General features: G+C 40.4%; 1 protein-coding gene across 8 annotated transcripts in view; it reads right to left on the minus strand.

Moving 5' to 3' along the window:
* EMCN (endomucin) overlaps positions 1-19,633 on the minus strand; it is a 55,257-nt gene extending 35,624 nt beyond the window's left edge. For 2 of the 8 annotated variants that reach the window (XR_007203776.1, XM_048304513.1), the window contains exons 1-4: positions 19,440-19,624; positions 3,409-3,468; positions 1,047-1,148; positions 540-647 (exon numbers count right to left, since the gene is read on the minus strand). Coding sequence is in view for 2 of the 8 variants with exons in the window: in XM_048304513.1 (XP_048160470.1) it covers positions 540-647; positions 1,047-1,148; positions 3,409-3,468; positions 19,440-19,500 (331 nt within the window). In the remaining 6 variants the exon portion in view is untranslated. Of the gene's footprint in view, positions 1-539; positions 648-1,046; positions 1,149-2,762; positions 2,930-3,408; positions 3,469-19,439 lie in introns of all 8 variants that reach the window. The other 6 variants (XR_007203771.1, XR_007203770.1, XR_007203775.1 and 3 more) reach the window with 5 other exon arrangements.
* Positions 19,634-19,936: the final 303 nt, after the last annotated feature.

Below are 19,936 nucleotides of genomic sequence, written 5' to 3' on the forward strand. Positions count from 1 at the left end.
TTGTTTGTTTTTGTGTTTCTTTTTTTTTCTAAAATCCAATCTGATATTCCAGGCCAACACACATGGTATTCCGAAGATTTATGGGAAATAAAAGTATCTTATAGAAGTTTCTTATAAAAATAAGAAACAAGGAGGTGTTGTTTTGACACCATTCTGATCACAAAGAATAATTTTTTTTGACTAAATGTTTATTGGAAAAAAAACCCAAACAAAGAAGAAAGTAAAAAATTAAAACTGTTCCAAATACATCTCTCTCAATTACAGGGAGATTAAAATCCAGTGTAATGGCTTCAGACCACCTCCATTACAAATTAAAGGTGTAACTTTCTTTGTGGGGGATTCTAGGGCAAGATTCATTAAAGATATATAATATGGTAGGATGAATAGCTCTGCTTCCCCAAATCACCAAATCCAAATCACCAAATCCAAATCACCAATCACCAAGCTACTCTCTTTTTGACCTCCTTTTACTGTTTCGCAGTTCTACAGAAATGTAGCATAGAATGAATCAGAAATGGCTCAATGAAATCATCACTTACTGTTTGCTGTGCTGAAACTTGTATTTGCTGCTGAAGTCACCACTGGTGGTCGTGCTGTTGTACCTTGTGTTGCTTGTTTTGTAGCATTAGTTGAAGGAGGCGTGGAGTCTAACATAGGAAGGACATTCAATTTATTTCCTCAATTTTGTAAACACACATAAAACACACCTAACTGCCCTGCTTGCAGCCTGATTTTAAATTATCAAAATGATATTTAATTTAAATTCAAGAATAACAGGGGCAGGGTCCCCTTCACTGCAGAAAAAGCCACTCCCTGTCCCATAGGTGGGTCATCCCACTGAAGACAAGCCTGTGATAATGCAGTTGGAAGGCGTAGCTTGGAGCTTCCTTTAAGACTGACCAAACAGAAGCTCCTGCACACATCTGCAAGGTTTCACCAAAGAGTTCACTCTCTGTAAAACAAATTCCCAAACCAAGAGACACTCCTGCTTAATTTCCTCAATGATCACTAGAACAGCATCAGTTAACTTGGAGATTTTCACTTACTGCTTGCGATGGTTTCACTTGCAGCTCTGGTTGAACTTGCTGCCAGCACTGATGCTGTCAATGATGTTGCCTGTGAAGCTGTCGTATTCACAGGATCCACTACTGCAAGAAAGGCATTCACATCATTATTGATTTATTTTATCATGCCTAAAACAAAAATCACATTCTTCTAGCTGTGTTCTCTTACCAAGGCAGTGAATTCCTGTTTAAAGGCTGGCCCTTACAGAGCTTTATTACCCACATATTTTGGAAGACGATTGAAAGGGTTGATTTCAGGGGGAGATTTGGCCTGTGAGCAATCTGCAAGTTGCCTACTGAAAGGTAGCCACTGTACCTTCCAGCCAGCCCCTAAAGGAGAGGCACATGATCTTTGGGGGTTATATAGAGGTGCTTGGTGTGACTTCTAAGGGAAGAAGTGAGGGGAAAGGAGCCTGGTGTGGATGGATGGGTTCACTGTGCTGCTGGACTACCCCTCTGAGCAGCACTTTGCTGCATACCTGTTTAGCAGGAGAAGGGATGTAAAATCTCCATGAAGAAGTGTGAGTGACACGTGGGAATACAGCTTATAGATCACAGGTAAAGAGATGAAGGGGAACAGACTCCACTAGTGTTTGGGCAATTTTTTCCTGTGCTTGCCCACCCTGAGACACATTTGAGTCTTCTTCATTGGCCAGCTTTCCTAGACCTTCTTCCTCTGCACTCAGATTTCTGGGGAAAAAGGAGCACCCAGCAGGCCTTCCTCTTTGGAGTACAGTAACGCTTAGGACATTGTGGGTGATATGAATAGTATTCTCTAGTAAATTATATTCCTTGGGGTGAACTCGGTGCCCTTTGTATGGTGGCTCCTGTTTCTCTCTTCAAGAGAAGTGAGACTTGGAGGAGGGGAAAGGGCTCCTGCAGGCAGCAGGGATCCCTTTCCAGACACTGCTGATATGGACAGATGGGAGCAGAATTGCCCAAACATCACTAAAGCAATAGCAAGGTTTAAATCACCTTGTCTTGCTGTGTATGGATGGCATCCTGCAGGTTCCATGTACCCCTGGCACTTGCTCAAAGGAATGGACTTACCAAATTACAGCCAGGGAATCTGGACTAAAAAACCCCATAATGAACCAATTTAAGAGCTGAGTTTTCAATTCTGTAATCTAAGGCAAACAGGAAGTGCTACTGTGAGCTACAGAGGCTCATGTAAATACCTGACAACTAGTACCTCTACCTACCTACTACCCTTTCTAGCATTTTTAATGGATGGCATACATGAAGGAACAGGAATAAAGCATTACATGTAATTTTCTCTCATATGACTTAAGTACTTCTAAATGCAACATTCACACTGGAACTTTTAAAATATAACTCATACTCTCTTTCTCTGCTCTCAGTTTTCTGGCTGTTCACCTAGAATAGCAATGCCTCAAGGAATGCCTCCCCCTTGTTCCACACTCACAAATTGCTTTAATCTCATACTGGGTTTCTAATGCTTTTCTCATAGTGGCATAAATACCAACACTGCTTTCCCTTCCATGAAAAAAAGCTGCAAGAAAAATTTCAGTGAAACATTCAAAGAGCTAATTCACTGTGAGGTGTTGGGCCTTTATGAAGTGTCTTTTAAACAGACATAAACATCAGGGTTTTCGAGAACTCCATAAAAGAACTGCAACACAATTTGAATAGATCTAAATCTTCTGCTGTAACAAACATAATACATGCATATTTCACCTGGTTGCATCTTATCCACCTCCATTACTAGCACTTCAAGTGTATACTTCATAATCTCAGTGCTTTCAGCCCCACAGCAGACTCATATAAAAAAATAGAATACTGTGTCCATGTTTTCTTCTCTCACACGTATAACTTCTTGGATACAGCAGTCTTCAACATTCAGACTAATAAAGGAGTTCACATAATTGAAATATGGTCAATATTGATTTTTCATACATTTTCATAACAAAGCTGCACAATAAAGAGAATTGAATGTGACAGTCGAAGTTGTAGACCAGAAACACAGATTTTTAATGTCTGAAACAAGTATTTTCTCTGTTAAGTCTTCTTGAACTGGCAGTCTTTGGTAATTTATTACTCTCTGGTCTCATTTGAACCACTCCTTGAGAGTTTAGGAACTCACAGAACCTTTTTCACCTGAAACAAAAAAGCGTAGTCTGCTTAAATTAACTGGCTCCATACTAAGATACTTCGATCCTTCATTTGCAACAGAGTTTCATTAGAGACTCAGGGAAATACATTGCTCTACAATCAGCCTGTAAGAAATAATTCACCCAATTTTGCCTAGAAGCTGGAAAAGCTGAAAGATAGAAAGACAACAGGATCTTCAGAACACCAGATAACAGCGAATTGGAGCTCTTACCAGCTTCTGATTTTACTGCAGAAGCGCTTTCACTGACAGTAGTGGTTTGATTGCCATCTTCTGAAAGAAACACAGAAAGAATCACGTCACTTCTGCACATTCCAGACCTATTTAGCACTACAAAGTCATAATACCAGAGAGCAGCAAGGACCTTCCTGGAAAATCAAGTTCAGAAGCTTATTAGCAGAAGCAACCAAATCATGTAACTGCTACCAACCTTTTCAAGCTGTATCCTAAATCCCTTCATTTTGCCCTGACTGCTGTAATGGGGAGCATCTGCTGCTGCCTCCCACCTCGGACTACGGTGCAGTTTTCCCACTGGTGTCTCCCAGACTTGTTGGTAGGGGGAGATGGAGCAAATTAAAGTTTTTTGCTCTCTCCTCCTCTCCTTGAGTACAACCACAGCTGCTCTGAGTCTTCAGGGTGGAGGATTAACTAAAATAACTGGCCACTGGAGTAAGGAGCTCTTCTCCTGTCTTGAAGTAACAAGATTGTACTTGCTCCCTGGCTAGTATAAGCACTTCAGGAAGGCTTTTCAGCATCACCCTGATCCCTAAATGTGAGGGGAAGAGGAGAATTCACAGAGCATGGCTTGAGAAGCACCACATTGAGTAATGACTGACGTTCTCCATTGTCCTCAACACAGTGCTCCAGCTATTGGGATTTTACTGCCATAAATGATGCCAGTCTTAAAAGGTCATTAGTAGGTGCCTCTTCAATCTTACAAAACAAATAAATCATCCAAAAAAGAAACTTCAACAAACAAAAAGAAAAGTAATTTCTGTCTCTTCTTACTGTGTTGAAAGGTTGTAACAGCATAACTCAACAAGTGTTTTGGCTTCAAGCAAGATTTTCAGTCTTATTGCTAGGATATTCATATTTTTCTACTAAAAGAAGTTGGGGGTGTTGAAGGGGGTGAAAAAGCTACACTGACTCAGAAACAGGCATTTCTCAACCATTTTAGATGGCTGTGAGACAAGTACAGGTACATTTGTGGAGGAATAGATCAGCTCTGTAACTGAATGGGAGAGGAAAATGGCACCGGCTAATCCGCATGCGCTGTCAGATTTGAAGCATGACATCCTGTCAGGCTGCATTAGCATGCTGTAATACAAACATGCTAAACTGAGTCAGGACACCATGTCAATATTCTTGTGTGACTCCATTCATGGTAATATCTGCTGGCATTCTCTCTTTTGAGAGAACAGTCAGAACAGTCAGTTTTGTTCCCTTTCCTCAGTGTACTGCGCTCCGATTAACATTTCACAAGCATCACCCGAAGCCTGCAAGAGCCACAGATCTAACCTGGAAAAAAAAATACATAATACAATTGCAGGGGCTCTGCAGAAATGTATTAAGGTTTAACCAAATGAGCCCTTACAACTTCTCTCCAAGCAGTGTGTCCTCTTGGCACCTGCATGTGTGTAATAGGTCTCAGCCCTTTCCCAGTGAGTCTTACTTTCTTGGGCATCTTTTCTAGGTATGCTGTTGCCTTCATAATGCCTTGTCACAGCACATGCTGGCCCAGTTTGATATGGGCATATCCTATATAAAATTAAATGAGTCCTCTATGGGCCTGCTGCTGCCCCAGCTCTACTCCCCAGAACACAGTCACACCATGCACAGACTCATGCACACTGCATTTAAAATACAGGTTTTCTTGCCATTTAGTTACCCAGTCACAGTAATGCTTCATAGCCCACACTTGAAATAATTGGAAAACAAATTTTATCCAGAGAGACCTAAAGGCAATCTTGTTTCCCTAAACAGTGAACATTTTTCCATCTCTTCATTCTCATTATGTGCTGCTGACAAAGCTCCTGTAATCTCCCACACCACAAGGCCACAGCAGTAGAACAGAATGTTTTTTCAACAGTGCCTACATTTCATATGGTTTTGTTTTAACGTACCTCAGTATCTACCATGTCTGTAATGCCAGCTAAATGTACAAGCTGGCCAATCAGCTCGTTCCCAAACTCACTCTTCCCAAAACTCTCCCTCTAACTCAGCACGACTTTGTAGAAAGCTCATTGCAATATTTAGATTATTCATCCTTTAAAGATGTTCCATTTAATAACCATGTTGATAGGCCAAGGTTTCCTTAAAACTAAAAAAATGTGAATATAAGTCACAGTTTTATTATGACTCACTACTGGTTGATTTTATCACAGGTTAGAGATAAACTAAGGTAAATTCAATTAACAGAGTACAATAGAGTTTTATGAATTAATTGTTTTCTTGAAATGGTGAATAATTAAGTATACTTTAAAAATAAGTTGAAAGCAACATATAAGAATGTTTAAAACTTGACAGGATGGGGGGGAACTGTTTGATTAAAAGAAATGATAGAACTGGTGGCTTATTATGCTCTTATTTGCAATGTTAAATTGTAACTAAGGAGAATCCTATGGGGGATAAAAGCAAGAGATTAAAAATGGTAGAGAAAATAATTTTCATCCATTAGAGACTGCTGATAGACAAAGAAAAGGACAGAAATCTTCATTTTTCTGCTCATGTCAGGTCGGCTACAGCCTCAGATGATGGACAACTAAGTAAAGTTACAACTGCATTTTTTTTAGCAAATTTGAATGCAGTGATCCCTTTGATATGAGAGCACCTTGATGTACTCTGATGTAGGAGTAGCCAAATTTACTCAGCAATTGCTCCCACACAGAAACCACTGCTATTCGCTGTGTTTGCTGGCAATAAACCCAGCTAAAAGAGCACAGGTAACCTGTGATGCAGCATCCTTGAGTCTGGAGAATGCACATGGAGCTAAAAGGTTCTCAGACACTACACTGGGCTAAGTAAAGGAGGGATGATGGTGGTGGTAACATCCAAAAAGAAAAAAAAGAACAAACCAGGTCTTAAAGCAGATAATAAGGCAAGAAGAAATACAAACCAGGAGAAACGTAAAAGGAGAGGAAGAAAAGAAGGGAAGGGCAGAAAGGCCTAGAGACAGTAAGACGGTCAGGGTGGCAGGGAAAAATAAGGGGGAATTAAGAAGAGATCTAAGAACATGTGACACATGGCCACAAAACCAAACTAAAAAGAGAGTAACTGTTGTGATTTGTTTGGTTGGTTTTTTTTCTCTTTTAGTTTCACAGAATTTCCATTTATTGTCTTTTCTAGCTTAGATTTAAATGGCGTATTTGTTCTAAAATGAAAGCAACACTACATTCATTGGTCTTTAGATTTTGAAATGGATGAACTGAAACACTGAACTTACTTTCTGCTATTAAATTCAGAAGGGGTCCCTGAATTTAGACAGGACTGACCAATAGGCACAGTTGTCCTAAAACTACAGCTTTTGATGCAGGCTTTAGTCTCTAAGATCTGAGCTTAGAGTTCTCACAAGCTCTTAGCTCTCTCTCTTATTATTTTTACTTTTACACTGGAGAGATAAACAGGTTCTGACCTCGTGTTAATTAGATGCCTGTTATTGCTATAATCAGGACAGGAAACAAAAAGGAATGACTGCATGTTATTATATCAGTAATTCTTTTTATACCCTACAGGACACCACAGGGCACAAACTACGAAGTTTAAAACACCACATGAAACAGATAACACAAAATTGAATGCCAAAGCAATTTTTGAAGATTAATAGATTGTTCAAAGTATATATTGATTCTATTCATTACATGAATTACTGAATTTAAGTGCTGTCTGGTTTGGCATCAATATTTAACTTTGAAAAGAAATTATTTTTATGGGAAAGTCACTATCGTTACAGATAACAAGTGGAATGGCCTGATTGACATTTCTTTCACTTGACAGTGCACTAGATAGACAAAACTGTGTGATTAAAATCCTTCCATTCAGATGAAAAACTTGGTCCAGCTTCAGAATGTTGTTAAGAAGCGTATGGATTCCTGGAGGTGGGAAGTTACTGGAGAACTATAAAAATCACCAAGAGTCTAGAGAAAAATGACCTCTCAGGAAAGAGTGCAAAAATTGCATTTGCTCAGCCTAGAGAGGAAAGGATCAGTGGAAGGCACAGCAACAGCAGTAGGTGAGGAGCTGCAGCCAAGACAAAGGAATAAACTTATGTCCACTGAAGTTTTGAATGAGAAGTAATGGACAAGGGAAATTTGGACTGTAAACTCTACAGGTATTCCAGTGCCTGTGTCAAACTATTGGCATAACAGCCAGAAGCTGGTGTTTTAACCATTTTGCTGATGAGGATGTAATATATTCCCACTCAAAACCTGACCAATGCTCTACAGGCTGTAGCTGGGAACAATTACCAAAGACATGTCCTAAGGAAACCTGTACATAATAATTCCTTGCTTCAAGGTTATAAAGCAGAATCTACAGGTGTTGATACTATGTTTGTTTATTATATATTATCATAGAATCACAGAATGGTTTGGGTGGGAAGGGACCTTAAAGATCATCTTGTTCCAACCTCCCTGCTGTTGGCAGGGACACCTTCCACTAGACCAGTTTGCTCAGAGCTCCATCCAGTCTGGTCTTGAACACTTCCAGGGATGAAGCATCCTCAGCTTCCCTAGGCAACCTGTTCCAGTACCTCACCACCCTGACTAATTCTGCCCTAATTCTAGTAAAAAATTTATTCCTAATATGTAATCTAAACCTACTCTCTTTCAGGATGTTATATTATGGTTGTTTGTGTGACCCTGGGCCTTTGCAACTACACACAAGTCATGGAGAAGTCAAAATTTTTTCAATTTCTGTTTTTCCACACCATCAGAAATAGTGATCACTTTCTAGCCCATGATAATTCTGCTAGCCCTCATGACCATGAAAGAGCCTCTGTAACCACTGTTCCAGCAGTACCCATGTAAAGACTGTATAGTTCATAAAAAACAAAATTGTCCTTTGTTGAGAAAGTGACAGCTGTCCTTGTAAGAAAATCTGGTACAGATCTGGGAACTCAAAGTTCCTAAGAAATAGCTGCTGCCTGACAATGTACACAACTTGTTTACTCTTACCTTTAAGCTCTGTTGTCTGGTACATTTTCTCTTTCATTTAATGCTGCTTCATTTTTACGTTCTCTTATCTGATCTTTCTCCAGGCCCAGTACAGTCCTTGCACTTCTCTTATTTTGGTTTTCACTACTCATTTGTCTTTCTTTCCGCTGCATGACCCTTTACCCTAAACCCTGAGAAAAATTTTTTTCTTTTGTAATGCATTTTTGTGTAAAGGTTCATACATTATCCAAAGAACAAAAATACAGATGTACTGTTAGAAGAGGTTTAAGTGCAATTTTAACAGTGTTGTTTGAAACCATCAACTCCTTTCTTGCTATTTGAAGATCACAAATAAAAAATCTATTAGTGAAACACTCCAGAGACAAATTTTTTAAAAAAAGGAATACCACCCCACTCCCCCCGATATTTTCTTCTGGAAGAATTAATTTTATAGAAGTAATACTGTTTCTAGTGCATTTAATCCTTAAGGACTCACACTTCAGATTTTCCCTCTATAGTCACATCAACTAGATTTTTAATGGGAATCAAGGTTCTGATGTAATCCCGTAAATGGCCAAAGCTGATAACAGTGTGTAGTGAAGGATATTAAATTAAACAAAGCCATTTGAAAACTTCATGAATTTGAAGCAAACTCAAAAAACCCCACAACACTCATGTTTTCATATCTCTTTAGTACGCAAAGCAATACTCACAGTGTGGCACGCCTCATGCATGCATTCAGATGTGCCTGTAACAGGACCTGCACACAACCACTCAGGCTGTGACAGCACCTGGTGAAAGGAAAGCTGTGTCCCCAGTAACAGCCCCGTGCTGGGTCACTGCCACTTCGCTATCGTCAAGAGCCAGAATTGCACAGTGTTTTTCCAGCCTGGCCTCACAATGGTTTTGCACTGCTGCAAAAGCTCTTAACGCAGCCTCCTGCAACGTAAGCCGTTTTCCACCTTGGGATTTTATCTGCTGTGAATATCTTACATTAGCAGCTGGAGGGACAAAGTAGACCCTGAACAAAGTTACACTGGCCATGGTTAAGGTGAACGCCTGTGAGATGTATTTAGATACTACAGGCAATGCTAAAAATGATAAGGCAGGGAGAAAGGCCACATCCTTTGCTGCCTGATGCCAATCAGCTGAAAGCCTGTGATTCCTGCTGCCTAGGGAGGTGGGAAACCACCTCCGGTTTGCCAAGCTGCTACCTTCCTTTCAGTCACGTCTCTCTTCAGCAACAAACCAAAAACACATTATGAAAATCCTACATGTGGAGATCTTGCATTTAAAGTCTACTTTCTACTTCTTCACTGTAGCTGCTGGTCATGGTTTGCAGGCTGGTGTCACACGACAGAGACAGCCTGCTGCAAAAGAGTAGGAAAAACTTATAGGCATGAGCATAGGGGAAGACACAAAGGCAGGAAGAAGCAGCTCCTGGGCCGCAGACACATAACACTCTTCCTTTAAAAGGCAAAAGCACCTGGAAACAGGTGAAAGAGATGGATATTAGGGAAGGGAGAGCATAAATGCAAAGCCCCATAGCTAGGAAAGGAGACAGGGACAGGGCTCCTCCTGCATGGCATGGGAACAGGCAGCAGCAATTGGGGTAATGTGGGATTTGGTTTCTGCAGAGGAAACATAAACTGGGTGGGCTGGAGGCAGCCAGCAGCAAGAGCTGAGGGGAGGAAGGAAAGGGAGGTAGCTGCCACCATTTTTCCAGCAGGGACCAGGGAGAAGGCAGGAAATGCAGCTTCGGTGCCAGCACTGCCTCAGAGCTCCTCCTGCTCACTCAGGCGTGCGGGGCTAGCATGACCCAACACTAAGCACTAGCAGAGAGCTCCTGGGAATTACCAATCCCCAGGCAAAAAGCTCCCACAAAGCCTGCTCACAGCACCCAGCAAACAGCTCCTGCATAGGGATCTGCTGCACAGAGAAATACTGACAAGGCAGCTGCCAAGGACCAGCCTCAGCAAACGTAGGCCGCTGAGGGCTCCCCTCCTCAAAACATTAATGAGAAGCTTTGGATGAGTGCCCCCGTGTTACTGAGTATTTGAAACAACCCAAGCACAGCATGATTTGCCTCTCTGCATGTGTGGACATAGAAATCTGGGCACTTAACTAGCCAGTTTTAAGGGGGGTTTTATTGCCTTAGAAGAAGTGCAAACTCCCTATCAGAGGCTTTTAATCACAAGCTTTCTCAGTGTGCCTTCTGCTCACGTGAAGCTTGGTGGATATCTCTATTACTGTGGATGAGTACATTGTTCGCACTCCATAAAACAATAAATGTGCTCAGCATGCTCATCAGCACTCCAGCCTGCCTTGAATGAAAGCTCCAAGCTCTGAAATTCTCTTTATTTAAACCTGTTAAAACTATTTAATAGGTTTTAATTAAACCCTTTAAAGCCATTTAAACCACCAGATTGCCACCCTTTGATTGTGATATATTTGTTTGTCCATGTGTAACATAAAAGGTACGAGTTTCTAAGGACTATATTATAGTACAAAAAATGAACTGCCACCTCCCTCACCCTTGTGTTAGTCAAGCTAAATAAATTTGAAAAATGTCTTTAGTGGGTGCAATTTTACATAGAAAGCTCTATACATATTGTGCATTGCTGAGTAGAACAAGAAAAAGACATAAAGGAGAGCCCCTTCCCTTGCAACAGGAAGGAATAAAAGTGTTGGTGTAAGTCACCCCCACCCAGAAGGCAGAGAGAAAACTGCAGTGCTTACAGCTTTTTCCTCACCGTGCTATTTGTAAGCCTATTTTTGTTTCCCAGAAAGAGTGTGTTTGGGTAGGGCAAATCTAAAACAGCCAGAGCTGAGCCCGGGTCTGTTGGTAGCTCCCCTTTGCAATGTGTTGCAGAAGTTAGGAAAGTCATATAGTTCTGTGCTGTGTTTGTGATCCCAGTGCATCTCCAGCAGCATGACTAATTGTATAATTCAGGAAAGGGTCACAGCAGTGTCTGCTATGATGAATTTATTTTTAGAACATCCGGGATCAGACTAGACACCCATTTTAGCCACACCCGCCCATGTCACTCTGCTCCTGGCAAAGCTCTGAAAGCCTCTGGAACATCAAAAAGCAGTTCCTGTCAGAAAACTCCGTGGAAACACTATAAATTGCTTCTATAATTAATGTAATTCCATGCTCAATGGCCCATTGAGACTCTCTTCATCTTTTCCACTCTGCCTAGAACAAAGGTTAAACGGTACAGAATATCCCAAAGGGAAGGCCCCAAACAGCCTTTGCAAGCCCTGAGCAAGTACAGTCTCGCTGGAGTTACTTTATATGCAAGGATGAAGTATACTTTGAAAATATCTCATTTCTCTAACTGGCACATATAGCAGATAAAGATCTCCTTGTCTCTATCTTGCCAAGCTGATTGAACACTCACGTTATTCTGAATTTCTACCAATCTGATACAACTGCTAAGATCAGATGCAAAACTGAGACTCTCTTCTTACAAGCTTTTTGCCACAAAGTATTCCTTTTTAAAAAACAAAGTTGTTACTACAAAGAGCACTTGCAACAGAGTGTCAGCACTGAGGACTTATCCTACCAAAGAGCAGCGGGAACTGCTGCATTGGCCACGCCAGCTCCCACTCTGAGAAACAGCTTCCTAGCGGTACAGAGCGGCCCACACTCAGAGCGCTCAGGCCTGTCAAAATCCCAGCTCCCAGTCGGCGCTCTGGGAAGTCATGGTGAGCTGGGAGCTGATCATATCATGCAGGTGAACAGCTATAGACATCCCTTGCACTTTTATTGGCCATTAGTGTGATTGTATTCCCCATGACAATTACAACTATTACAATTGTCAATAAGCTGTTCCATTCCTACAAAACCCCTTCTGCTCTTCTTCAAGCTTTTCTCCCGTGAATGATCAATCCCCACTTTACATTCTGCATCTGGAAACAGCATTTTGTGCCAGCTCTTAGAAATGCAAGGTGAAAGCAATTAGGGAAGAAGCAGACAGTGCACTACAAGGAAGTGTCTCCAAGCCAGTAAGATAAATTGTGCCTAGTTCACCTAAATTCAAGAGCATTAAGACATGCCAGCCACATGGCTCCATTAGCACAGGGAATGGCTTGCAAATGTAATGGAATCCTCTGGAGCCATTTGAATTAGACAGGGTAAAATGTGCAGAGAACCAAAAAACCATTGTGCACTGGAAGGTTTTTCTGCCTCTGTGTGCTGTGTCCTTCCCTTGCTGTCATTAGCACATCTCAGGGATTAGGTTATTTGGCATAAATCTCCAGTAAGTCCTTTTTGTTGCTGCATGTTGGAAACAAGTGAGTTGTTGCAAGCCCAACAGTTTCTTAAATACATTTGCTGTCTTCTGAATCACAGCAAATATATTAATACACTACTCTTATAAGAAAGGACCTTCCTAAATAGAACCTAAATTTGCTCTGCTGGAAGAGTCTTTCTGGGCAGCCAGCCTTTGGTGTAGCTACAATTTCCAAGGATTATGTGATGAGAGTCAAAACAGAATAAGACTCCATAGGATGTCTAAAAAGCTCCACAATTCAAAGAATTCAGTAGTTTTCAGAAAGAGATTTTAACAGTCCTGTGCAAGAATGAGTAACTACAATGGAACTGCACACTGGTCCCAAACACTTCCTTCAATACACCACAGATTTCTGACTTAATGAAGATCTTCATGAGTCAAGGGCAAATGAGGTTTGACAACTTGGCAGAAGTTTCAGAGTGTCTATAATTTCTGGGTAAAGAAAACCCTCAATTTTTTGCCTTTGTGGACTTCAAATGGCCATGGAAGAATTAGCCATGTATCATGTCAAAAGCTGTCCCTCTCTACTGGACATGAGACCAGGAATTTGGGTGGAAAGGATTTGAATTTCACATTTCTTTGCAGAGTAATTGTCACCTATTTTTGCCATTTTGTCTGAAAATATTTGGTGATACTTTTGCTTCTCTAACCTTTGAATGAGTTTGCAAACACTTATATTTACATCATCTATATTGTTGTGATATATAACCTGTGCTGAGATGAGAAGGAGTAATTTATCTGTCTAGGAAAGATGATTTCAGGCTGTCCTCTCACTGAGATAGATAGCACCCATACAATAACATTTGAAAAGTTATCAACACTGTATTTCAAATAAAACCTTAGACTCAATGTTGGCATGAGAACAATGGGTATGAGAAAAAGTAGGAAAAGTAGTAAAAACTTAAGGAATATATGGGGTTCTGATCACTTCAAGTAATTAATATGCAATGCAAACACATCTCAACAAATAAGTATTTTACAGAGGAAAATAACTCAAATTGGCCAGGAAGGTTAGTAAATCTCCTGGCACTGTTTTCCTCAGATCAACTAAAATCCAAAGCTTTTGCCATTCTTATCAGCTGTTGCCTCAATAGTCAAATTTCTCAAACCCAAACCCAACATTAATCTCCTATTAAAGATTATGAAAAAAGAAATCTGCAAGAAGCATAAACATCTCATTAATACCATCATGTTAATTGATTTAACCCTAAAGTTACACTGACACTCCTCAAAGCAAGTACCACACTGAGAAATCACAGCATTAAGACAAACTGAATGTGCTTTTTAGAATGATTACTTATCTTATAGAAATCTTCAGACAGCAAGGCTGGTGTAATGCTCCTATCCCAGCAAAACACATAATTTTGTTAGAGCGATAAGACAAGGCAGAATGGTTACAGCAGATAAATGTGATGCAAAATTATGTGCCACTTGCTCTGTGGTTTCAGAAACCTGAGATGCATTGCTATCTACAACATGCAGCTAACACCCAGGAGCATGTTACTGCCGCTGAACAAAAAAAAGGGATTCAAAATAGTTGTAGAACTATTCTGCTTATCTACTGATAAACCGGATAGAATTTGCACTTGTACGAAAGGAAAGCATTCACTTTCCACATAAAAGCAGTCAGAAAATCCTTGCCCTGTTTCTAGTTTGAAACATAACGTTTTTGGACCATCAGCTAGTCAGTCTGGCCTGAAAGGGGGTGTTGTCTACTCTGACTGCTGAGAAAAAAAAGTCTTTTAAAATTAATTTGGACCCTTCCAGGCCAGCCTCTAGTCCATGGGTGGGTGGCAGTAGAGAGCTTCCTACCCCTTTCTACAACACCCCAGCAGATCACACTTGCTGAATTTTATTCTAAGTCATCATATCAGCAAGTGATCATCAGCTCAGTCTTCTCGCATGGGGAGGTAGGGCCAGAAGGCAGTGTGGAGATAACATCATATTAAATTGTGTCAAACCCCTCTTCCTGTCGCAGGCAGGTCTGGCGGATACCACATGCCAGTGTTAGAGCATCCAAGGGTCCATTTTCACAAGAGAAGTGCCAAGGTATGGCTACTTGATATCTCAGCTGCTGGAACCGTGACAGTGACTTGCAGGGCCGGACATGGTGCTACTCAGGGGTTTGACACTTCTGTTTAAAAGGGAAACCTATTTTAATAGAGAAACACGTCTTTTAGAGCGCTAGTTGAAACCAAAAGTAGATGCTTGTCTTCTAAAGGAGCCAGGTCTTTGATTCTTGACTTGTTTTTGGAAATAACACCTGCTACACACAAATCCAACTTTATCTCTCTATTCATAGAATTGCAAAATAAACCCATTAAAGAGTCTTCCTTGAGCTGTTGTAGCAAAAATTACAAACAACAACAGCCTCTCCCCCACTTCATAAGGCCCATAAATAAAAATCAGTTTTCCACGAGATTTTACTGTCTTTACATGTTGAACTTAGTCTGGCTATTGAATAGTACCAGTTATAAGTACTCCCTTCCCAAGGTTAAGAGTTCCTTAAATATTATTTTTAATTTGTAATTTTGCAGTACAAATTACAGTACAAAAATATAAGTTCAAGTACTTTTGCAGGTTTTCCACACAGGACTCAGATGTATAAACAATCTGAGTCCAAATTCAAAGTACTTTCCTATTCAGGAAAAAAAAAACCCACCAAACCAAACCAAACCTCAGCAGATCTTTTTTCCTAATTTATAAACTAGTAAACATTTAATAAGAACTCTAGGTTTGAATACAGATAAAAAGAGTCAGCTAAAGAAAAGAGAAAACATTCTGGTAAATTTTCAGAAGAGACAACCATTTTTTGGGCATGTTATACGGCATTTTGTGTTCCCAGGTTTGGAGCTGAATGCTGTAGGCAACTTGCCCTTCATATTCAGTTTCCATTTATTTTGGCTGTAAATCATAACCAAGCAGGTATCAAGCCATCTGCTTCTACCCTCAATAAATGCAGTAAACTTGCTTTCAGGCTTGGGGCTACAACATGCAGTTTTCTTCTGTCCGGTAATAAATACACCTTTAAAATCCATTAGGCAAAAACTGGCCCAATATGCAAAAGATCTAATGAATTAAAGGAATGTGGCAGCAGGGAAAAAAAACCAACCAAAAAATCTGTACAGGAATAAAAATTCAATATTCAATTAAAGGGCATGATAAACTCCAGCACTATAATTTGATTTTTGACAAAGCTAGTCTTGGCAAACTGCTAGGAACAGTAAAAGAACCAAATACAATTTTTTTTTTTCACAACAGGCAAATTCACAAGACTTTCCAAGTTTTGGCTCAAGCAAGTTAAAGGTGTAAGAAAGTCTTATCTAAAGCCTATTCACATTTCTCAAATTTTCAGAAATGAGACAATGATCCAACTGTGACAGCCTGTGCCTTGCTGGTTGTCCAGAGAACAAACATGAATAATAACCCCGAGTGAGGGGAGACCATTCTTAAAAGCTTTCACTGCTCAAAACAGTTTAGTTAGAATTTAAATTTAAAAATTAATTTTTAAAATACTTGAAGGCTTATGAGCTGAGAGCACAGAAGATGGAAAAGAAAAAGACTATCCATCTCCTCTAGTTTACATCAACAAGAGCAGAGTTCAGACAGCTGCAAATGTGTGTAATCACTACAGAAGCCCTGGCTCAGTGGAACTTTTCTCAAGCTATCAGCCTGGGAGTCAGGATTAATCAGCTGGGCTGTAGGCTTGGGATGCTACACTGCATCCCCTTAATGAGGAAGGGGGTTGGGAAACACATCTTTTAGGGCTGATCCACAGTGAAATGGAACAGCTCCAAATTACTTCAGGGGCATTTAGACCAAACTCTGAATGCCAAGATTTGCTCCTACCTTTCAAAAAAGAAAAACAGCCTTGTTTTTTTGTAGTGCCATCAATTTTGACAGAGCACTCGGACAAAGCTACTTCTAGCTGTCACCAGGGGTCAGCAATCGGGCGTTAATAACCCACCCCCTGGACGTGTCCAACGCAAGGTGATACATTCCAGCTCCCCCGCTCGGGTGCACAGCCTGAACACGTCTAGATCGATGCTGGGAGGAGCACAACCCACTCTCCTCTGCCATCATTGCTGCAAGAAGCCAGCCTGGGTGCCTGAGTGAGAAGGATGCAGCGCTGTGCTACCAGCACTTTGTGGAGGGCGTTTGCTGTGTTGTGCTGTGCAGCCACAGCCACGCTGTAGTACAAGACCAAGGCGCAGGAAGATGCAACATCTAAGCACTTACATTATAAGCACATGCCAAGGCTTATCCTCCCATCTTTTAGAAGAACAAACTTCACCTTTACACATTTTAAAAGTAATGACATCCTAAGGCAGATTCAAGAGCATTTGTATTTGATTACTATAATTTGACGTATTTTTTGACACATTCCAGTGCTGTCTGTTTAAAGCTGGAAATTCTATGAACCAACCCAGAAAGCATTTTTATTCAAGCTACATTTTGGAACAGGTAAGAATAGAGGGCAATATGCCAGGAGGACTGAACACCTTGTGATGAGCATGAAGGAACTCCTGTTTTAAGCATGTGATTTAACTCCCAGAAGGTTGAGAAAAGTCAAGATAGGAGGAATGAGTTGTCAGGAGGCTATCAGCCTCCACATCTGTACATAACTGAGCCCCCAGTAATGTGCTGACAGAGGGCAGACTCCTCCAAAACAATAGGGGCTTTTGAGGATGAAAGATCCCAAGACAAATTAGAAAATTTTATAGAAAGGCACTCTGAGAATACACCTGAAGAAAAAGCATGAAATTTGGAAGCCCTACAGGAGACCAGGTATGTTCTCTACTAACCACAGTGGAAATTTCCTAGTCCACTTCTGTATGATATACAAAAGATAGACAAGCACCTTGTGTGTGGCATATGAAAAATTTGCAAGCCCACACATTTATGTTTGTGAGCTTTGAAGGCAAACTACTCCAAAACCTGGGGGAGGGAGTATTAAAACACTGCGGTGTGATTTGACCTTCTCTAAGTATTACTGATCATAATTTTAAAATACTAAAAACAACTGCAGAAAGGTCTTGCTGCTGTCTCCAATGCTCAAAAAAGGGAGACTGAGCACAAGGGAGACTGGTGTGAGTCTCCTGACCATCAATTCCCAGCTTCAGATTACAAGACTCTGTTGTTACAGCCCAGATGTCCAGAGCAGTTTAGAGATCACAAAAAGTGGAAATCCAAATACTTTGGTCCAGCTTTGCACAACAGACAATAAAATCACTTCTGTCTTAACAAGCTGATGCATGGGGTAACCTGAAGGAAGCTTGTAACTTTACTTTCACAAGGTAAAGACATAGTCCAAATTTCCCCATAAATTTTCTAAATTTTCTAATGTGAATTTACCAACAGAATTTCACTACTACATCTACCTTGCAATTAAGTGTTAAAAAATACTTTTGCAGAACCAAAATTGCTCAGAACAAATGTATCATATATAAAATCTGCTTATTCACTGTCATTGGTTCTGCCACGTTCATATCACGCAGAGGAGGCAAAATCCTTTTTTAAGAAAGGATTGTACAAAATTAGCAGGATTCCTCCCACCTTTGCATGTTGCTTTGTGGTAAGCTTTATGGACTGTTGTGTTAAATACGCTCTTTTTGATGCATCTGCACTTTGCTTTTCAGAAATTGTGAAATTAAAGCTTCGACAATGACAGGAAGGCTATTTTTACTAGGAGTAGCAGACAGAGAATAAATAGTACTTCAACACATTTTTGGGGCTTGTACTTACTTAACATAATTTTAAAAGCAGTGCTTTCTGTGGCACAAGCTTATTTTTAATCTCCTTTATTGATCTGTTTCCCTAAGAGCAGTGAGCCCAAGCAATGGCATAAGATATACCACAAAAGACTAGATTTCAACACATAACCTGAGCAAAAGTTGATTAACTTTGTTTAGATCAGTTAATCTAGTATTATCAATTTTTAAAGGTCTGATTAAGAGATCCTTTTCAGGAAATCTATAGGCATTTGTGGAAGTTTTGGCCCAGAAGGCTGCGAAATGAAAGTACAGACAAAAAGCAGATTTTACTTTAAATGTATCTTTTGCCAAAGGTGATGATAGACTCTGGCCCTTGTTGCAGTTTCTCTCACCCTTTCAGGTTTTACTTGTTAATTCTATTTTAAAAGCATGATCTTTCAAGCTGAAGAATAATGCAAACATCAGTTCAGTGACCGCCTGAACACCAAAAGTTTGATTAAAAATGTGCATTTAAGAATTGTACCTAAAAGATATTGCACCCAGCAACTCACATGACCCCTAGGCTTGCACCCCTCATTATCTGACACTTGATAAATATTGCAAGCCCCTGTATCTTTGTGAGCAAAACTAAGATTATTTCTGAGAGAAATTCTTGGCCAAACTTACTGCTGGCATAGTGCCAGGGAAATCTATCAGGATGGATCTGATTTGCAAGAGCAAAAATTGCAAAATCTTTCAGATTCAACTCCCCCCTTAAAGCCATCTTTACAAAAAATGCTTTAATGCATAGAAGAAAAACAGAACTGAAAACTTTTGTAAATACACCTCTGCTTTTAACTCCTCTCAGATTTAGGAGCTTCATGACACTTAGAAAGAAAGCTGTCACAAAAATACAATGGCAGGAAAGTTTTTCACAGAACACATATAACTCGACTGCCAGTTAGTACCTTCTCCTCCAACACACAGTCTTTCAATCACTGCAGCAGAAATGAAAAAAAGCACCCAGTGACTGACAGCTAAGCTTTGTTCACAAGCCACTTGAGAGATGTGACAAGTCTATCCAAAAAAGCCAAAGAACTTACCTCCTACAGTGCAAACACAGAGTACAGCAAGGAAAAAGGAGGCAATCTCCAGGAGTTTCATGCTTGGTGGTAGCGGTGGTAGTGCTGTCAGCTCTCCCTTATGCAGCTGGGCAGGGAGTGCTCTCTCACTTTGAGGCAGGCCTTAATTACTCCATGGAAAAAGGTGTGTGGTGACTGTGCCTGGTCACTGCCCATTCCTGCTTATTTTGGGGACTTTGATAAAGAACAGGAGGAAACACAACATACTCCCTCTGGGAGTTCAGTACAGATGAGATTTATTGTTTCAGTCCTTACAGGAACTCCTTCTCTTTGGCAGTGAATCATGTTTTTGTTAATACATTATTTTGTTCTTCTTCAGTCATGAGGTCAGGAAGGTTTTTGAACAGAGGCAAATCTTTCCTTAGGATATGCTATACATCACCAGCTTTCATACTGTAGCTTGGGATACTTTTAAAGCAGAAATTTGTGAGCAGCAAGGGAGCCCAGGTAGAGGGGGA

Source organism: Corvus hawaiiensis, chromosome 5, assembly GCF_020740725.1.
Source record: "Corvus hawaiiensis isolate bCorHaw1 chromosome 5, bCorHaw1.pri.cur, whole genome shotgun sequence".
NCBI lineage: Eukaryota > Metazoa > Chordata > Aves > Passeriformes > Corvidae > Corvus > Corvus hawaiiensis.